Source organism: Microtus ochrogaster, unplaced genomic scaffold (assembly GCF_000317375.1).
Source record: "Microtus ochrogaster isolate Prairie Vole_2 unplaced genomic scaffold, MicOch1.0 UNK1, whole genome shotgun sequence".
In the NCBI taxonomy this organism is placed as follows: domain Eukaryota; kingdom Metazoa; phylum Chordata; class Mammalia; order Rodentia; family Cricetidae; genus Microtus; species Microtus ochrogaster.
This window is the reverse complement of record NW_004949099.1, coordinates 37965546-37972116: the sequence shown is the minus strand read 5'-3', so window position 1 is coordinate 37972116 and position 6571 is coordinate 37965546. Positions and strand designations below refer to the sequence as shown.

At 50.4% G+C, this 6571-nt stretch overlaps 1 protein-coding gene across 1 annotated transcript; it reads right to left on the bottom strand.

Annotated features, from left to right (window-relative positions):
• Window positions 1–1459: 1459 nt before the first annotated feature.
• Window positions 1460–2880, bottom strand: Lpar5 (lysophosphatidic acid receptor 5). The gene has a single exon (XM_026788050.1). It carries the CDS (start codon window positions 2878–2880, stop codon window positions 1726–1728), a length of 1155 nt encoding a protein of 384 aa, XP_026643851.1. The 3' UTR covers window positions 1460–1725.
• Window positions 2881–6571: the final 3691 nt, after the last annotated feature.

Sequence of the window (6571 nt, the reverse complement as noted above, 5' to 3'; positions counted from 1 at the left end):
AAAAAAATGTTAAGACTAGCCGGGCGATGGTGGCGCACGCCTTTAATCCCAGCACTCGGGAGGCAGAGGCAGGCGGATCTCTGTGAGTTCGAGACCAGCCTGGTCTACAAGAGCTAGTTCCAGGACAGGCTCCAAAGCCACAGAGAAACCCTGTCTCAAAAAACAAAACAAACAAACAAAAAAAAAGTTAAGGCTTAGGGAGGGAGAGAGGAATGAGAGAAGTGAGGAGAGGGGAGGAGAGCAGAGCAGGGGGAGGAGAGCAGAGCAGGGGGAGGGGAAAAGAGAGGGAGAGGGAGAGAAGATGAAGGGGCAAGGAAGAGGGGGAGGGAGGGAAAGGGAGAGGGACAGGGTATGGGGAGAACAAGTGGGGAGGGGGTGAAGCAGAGTGGGGGTGGTGTAGAGAGAGCCTTCCTCAAATAAAAATTCCATAAAAAATTGACTGCAGCTGAGCATGGTGTACATACATATAACCCCAGCCCTGAGCGCTGAAGCAGGAGGATCAAGAGTTTAAGGCCAAGTCTGGCAGTGGTGATGCATGTCATTAATCCAAGGATGCAGAGGCAGGCAGATCTCTGTGAGTTTGAGGCCAGCCTGATCTGCAGAGTGAGTTCCAGGACAGCCAGTGCTACACATACAAAGATACCCTGTCTCAAAAACAAAAACAAACAAATGAATAAAATAGACCAAAAAAAAAAAAAAAAAAACTAAGGCCACAGCTGGTTTTAGTGGCACACACTTAAATCCAGCACTTCGGTGACAGAGGCAAGCAGATCTCTGTGAGTTCAAGGCCAACCCGGTCTACAGATTGAGTTCCAGGATAGCCAGGGCAACAGAGAGAACCCCTGTCTCAAAAGAAAAAAAAAGAATTCAAGGCCAGCCTCTACTACATACCAAGTTCAAGGTCAGCAGCACAGTCTATTGGGGGGGGGGGATGAGGCTGAATACTAAAGGAGCAGAATGGAAGAGGCCCAGAGAGTGGCAGAAGGAGAAAATGTGTGGAGAAAGGGACAAAGAACCAGGATTTGAGAGGGACTCAACCTGTAGCTCTGCTCTGCCCCTACCACCTCATACTGGGTGTCAAGTCTAAACTGTTACAGGTCACAAAAGAGGTCAGTGCATATCAGATAAACCTGTGTATTCTGCCTCCCACCTGCACAGGGAAGCCAAGTGAACGTGAGGGCAGGTGGCGTGGCGCTCATGGCCCTCAAGTCAGCACAGAAGGCCACATGGGGACTGGTGGCATGGTGTCCCTGGCCCTCACGTCAGAACAGAAGGCAGCAGGTGGGGCTGGGATGGGGTTCAGTGGGAATGAGGTGGCCCAGCATGTGCAGACAGTGGGTTCTAGGTCCCACCACCAACCCTGAGTTTTGTATTTGAAGATGACGGATGAAGTTCTGTGTAGTTGATTCACCAAGGTCAGGGAATCTTCAGTTCTCAGACTGATGACCTAAATCCAGGAGATCCAGCTTCTCTTCCATGTATCAGCTCTTAGCCATGGGCATACTCACCACATGGCTTCCTACTCACCGGAGCAGACTTTCTCTGAATAAAAACCAGAGCTAACACTGTCACCAGCAACACTCTGGCTTTCCTGCCCTTGCTTACACACTTATCTCCTTCTGCACACTAGGACTGCAGTTGCTTCAAAGTCCAAGTCCCCAGCCCACCTCGCTGAAATGTACACCCTAAGGGAGGCCCGAGAGTACACTGTGACGCTGTGTCCTTTCAGAGGGCTGAATCCTGGGGGCTCTGGGTGATGTGTGTTTCCAGATTGCCAGGCTGGAGTAACCCCTGACTGGTGGCGTCCTGCCCGGTGTTTTGGGTGGTTTCTGAGGGTGGTTCGGTGAGCACCCCTCGAGCCCCATTGGTAGCCAGAGGCCTCGTCTGGAGCGCGGTGCCCAGGTTGCGAAGGGTGTTTCGGAAACCCTCGGCACTGAAGTAGTACACCAGCGGATCCAGCACGCAGTTGGCACCGGCCAGCAGCACCATTACCATCAGCACACCGCGCACCTGATCGCGGGCCTCAAGGCTGGATTCCACCAGGTTGGCCCGCAGCAGCCCATACACAGCCAGCGTGGCGTTGTAGGGCACGAAGCACAGCAGGAAGATGATGAGGTTAATCAGCAGGAGGCGCACGGTCTTCTGGCGCCGATGGCTTTGAGTGGCGTCGGGCCTCGCCAGCGTCCAGAAGACCCGGCCCGACGAATAGACGACAGCAGCCAAGGGCAGCAGAAAACCCAGGGTCTCAGCCAGCAGCAGCAGCGGCAGCAGCCCGCCCTTCCACAGCTGATCGCTGAAACTCTCGAAGCACAGGCTCACGGTGCTGTTCTCGTACCTGCAGGAGGACGGGCTGTGCACGCGGGCGGCAGGAACGGCGCACAGCAGGATGAGCGCCCAGACGCCTAGGCAGACCCGCCGCGCCACGTGGGGCCGCCGCAGGTGGCGCAGTCGCAGCGGGTGCACGATGGCCGCGTAGCGGTCCACGTTGATGAGCATCAGAAAGATACAGCTGCCGTACATGTTCATCTGGAAGATGGCACCCGACGTCTGGCACAGGAAGTCCGGGAAGGGCCAGTGGTGCCGTGCATAGTAGGAGAGGCGCAGGGGCAGTGACAGGGTGAAGAGCAGGTCGCTGGCTGCCAGGTTACACATGTACACGCTCACCACCGAGTTTATGCGCAGCACACGCAGGAAGACCCATAGAGCCAGAGCGTTGAGAGGGAGACCAGTCGCCAACACCAGGCTGTAGACCACCATATGCAGACGATGCGTGCCCCGATAGTCACGGCACTGGGGCACAGGGCTGTTGGTAGAAGAGGCATTGGCTGAAGAATTGGCAAACATCGTGTCCAAGTGGGAAGAGAAACTAGGCTGAGGCATCATGGGGAATGCTAAGGTACGAGCATGGCTTTCACCTCCAGGGTGGTAGCCTGGTGGCTATGCAGAGCCTGTCCCAAAGCAAGCAGAGGCAAGACATGGGAGTGGAGTCTATGACCTCAGGGGCAGATGATTGGCCAAGGCTGGAAGCCTTTGGTACCACAACTTCAGCAGTGGAGACCTGGAATAGGAAGGCAAGGCAAACATAAAGTTAGTAGAGATAGAACCGTCCTCTAAATACTTAGCTAACAGGACTGTCCCTTCTGGGTCCTTTCTCAGCCTCAGGGCTCTTCACTCCACCTTCTCCATCCTTCTGCCAGAATGACTTTATAGCACCCCTCTGTCGTCAGTGTCCTGCCCAGGTCCTGCAGTCACCGGTCCCAGACAGGCTATGCTTGAGTGCTGGCTTTGTCACTTGCCTTGCTTTGTGACCCCAGAGACAGCATTCTCTCTGAATTTCACTTTCCTTATCTGGGTGCATTGTGAAGGAGTCTGAGTGCCTTCTACTTCAAAACGTTGTTTGGACATTAAGTAAGATGAAAATGCTTCCATCGCTGTTCTTAGAACCTGCCTTCCCTCCTGCCCTTAAATGCTTACAGAATCCTTAGAAGGTTCCAGCCTGCTCCAGCAGCGAACAACAAAACAAAGGCCTTGTCCCACCCACCTACTTCACGGTCCATTAGAGGAAGACTACCAACAAACAGCACAAATAGTGGGAGAAGGGCTGCTGCACACTTCCTCTGAACCAGGGGCTGGGTGGGTGCCCTGTTATCTAGGGATAAAGTTCAGACTCTCAAGTCCAGCACAATCCCAGTCCTGTCCATCATATTCACCTGTCCCTTGTGGGCAGGCTTCGGTCAGAGAGACCAGCTGGATTCAGTTTGACTGGCCTAACCCTGCATTTCTTCATCTACAAACTGAGAATAAGAATGTGCCCGTGTACTGCAAGGCAGTTGCCAGCAGCCCTGGTCAGAGGCACATTCAGAGCACTTTAGCGTTCCCATCAGAAAGGTGGGGGAAGGCTCCAAGGCAGTGGTTCTCAGCCTTCCTAATGCTGCAACCCTTTAATACAGTTCCGCATTTGTGGCGACCCCCAACCATAACATTATCTCGTTGCTACTTGATAACTGTAATTTTGCTACTGCTATGAATGTAAATATCTCATATGCAGGATACAATATGTTAGCCCCAAAGGAGACACAACCCACAGGTCCAGAACTGCAGCCCCAAGAACTGTGAGCCCTCCTTACTAAGCCATGGTACACTCCCTACCAGAGAACCAATTGGTGCACCACAGAGAGCCGAGAGGTAGATAATGGACAAGATAGGGCCTTAGGGCCCCACCTCCCTCATAGGCAAGAGGCCACAGGAGCCACCTCCCCATCGCTGCCTCATACTCAGGTGTGTGTGTGTTAGAATAAATATAACTTGATCTTTACCTTTTTTTTCTTGAGACGGGGTCTCATGTAGTCTAAGCTGGCATTAAACTTGATGTGAAGTTGAGGCTGGCCTTGAACTCTTGAGCCTCTTGCCCAGCCTTCCAAGTGCTAGGGTTACAGGTGTGTGCCACCATCCTTAGCTCCAGTTTCACTTTTTACATTTTATTTGACTTCTCTTCCTGGAGCCACGGTCTGACTATGCTGCCCAGGCCGTGTGGCCTGAGTTCCAGGGTTGACGTGTTCTGCCTCAGCTGGGAATGCAGTTGTCTCCCACTGCACCCAATTCTAACATCATTTTATTTTATTTAAAAATAGTTATTTTTTTTAAATTTTATGATTATGAGCACTCTGCTTCAATACATGGATGTGAATCATGTGTGTGCCCGGTGCCTTTGGAGGCTAGAACTTTTTCATCAGGCTCTTTAGACCTGGAGTGGCAGAGGCTGTGAGCAGCCGTGTGGGTTGGGGTAACTAAACCACAGTACTCTGCAAGAGCGACAAGTGCTTTCAACCTCTGAGCCATCGCTCTGGGGTTTGGTTTGGTTTTATACAGGATTTTTCTGTGTAGCTCTGGCTGTCCTGGGACAGAATCTCTCTTTAACCTATCTGGTCTGGAACTCACTATGTAGACCAAGTTGGCCTCGAACTCACAGAGATCCTCCTGTCTCTCTGCCTCCCACGTACTAGGATTAAAGGCATGCACGACCCGGCTCTCCAAGTCCTTGTTATTACTGTTTTAATTATGTGTATTTGTGTGTGGTGGTGAGGGCGTGCATATGAGTGCAGTGACGGAGGAGGCCAAAATCCAGGATCTCCTGGGGCTAAACTTACAGGCAGTTGTGCTGGGAGCAAAAGTTGGGACCTCTGGAAGAGCAGCAAGTACCCTGACTACTTGCTGAGCTGTTCGCTATCCCTTAGCATCATTTTAAGAGGGCATAACATCATGCTGTTAATATATGTCTTACCGCAAATCATTTCCAGAAACGAATTTTTTTTTATTATGTCCAACAGTGCTATACTCATAAAGCAATACTCCCTGCCTCACCCCTTCCCCGGTCTCTGGTACCCTCTTTCCTACTTTATGTCCCTGAATTGTCTGTTCTAGATACCTCACCAGAGTGGAGCGATACAGTGTTTGCCCAGTGTCTGGCTTATTTCATGTAGCATCCCGTTTCCAAGATCTGCTTATTCTTCCATCCATCCTTCCACGCATGCAGCCACACTGTAGAGTGTGATGGTAAGGGGTGGAACCCAGGGACATATAAACACTAAGTACACCCACTTGTGGTGGTACACACCTGCAATCTAGTGCTCCGGAAGACTGAGCCAGGAGGAACGGGAGTTCAAGGTCATCTTCCTCACACTCGTAATCCCGGGGTTTAGGAAGATTGCCAAGAGTTCAGCCTAGGTTACCAAGTGAAACTTTGTCTCAAACCAGCCAAACAGATCACATCTAGCTGCTAGCTGAGGCAGGATTGCCACTTGAACACAGGAGGTTAAAAACAGCTGTGGAAACACAGCAGGACCTCATCTCAAAAAAAGCTTCTGTCTTGAATATTTATACGACTTTTCCCTTGTCATTAGTCCCTCAAAAAGTGCAGTGTGGAAGCACTGGTCTAGGATGGTGGTACTCACAGCTCTCAAAGAGCAGTAGGATCCCAAATTCAAGGTCACCCTGGGCTCTAGAGGAAGACCCTACATCATGAGTTCAAGGCCAGTCCCGTCTACACAGCATGTTTCACGATAGCCAGAGCTACATAGAGAGACCCTGTCTAAAACAAAACAACAAAGATCTTTTTAAAAAAATAATTTGGTGGTCTTCAAGAGGACCAATTCCCAGCACCCACATGCAGCTCACGAATGTAACTCCAGTTTCAAGATATCAAACGCCTTCTCTGGCTTCCATGGGCACTGTACACATGTGGTACACAGACATACATGCAGCCAAAACTCCATTCATACAAAATAAAAATAAATATTCTTTAAATGGTTTTTTTTTTTTTTAAGTAGGGTGTGGGCACAGGCCTGTAATTTCAGAGGCTGAGGCAGGACAATAGACTGGGCGGAGATAAGGAAATGAGATAAGGCTTATGTAATATATAATATATAGGATTATATAGGGAAACCCTTTTCCCTTTTTCAAAACACAAATGCAGAAGGGTTCAGTGCATACACACACACTCAAAGAGAAAGTGGAACAAAAACAACAATAAAAATCTATTTATATTGTATTACATGGGTTATAAGCAACCTAG

Excerpts from the sequence above, each read along its gene's own strand:
- Lpar5 (XM_026788050.1), bottom strand. The coding sequence starts at position 2,880 with ATGCCTCAGCCTAGTTTCTCTTCCCACTTGGACACGATGTTTGCCAAT.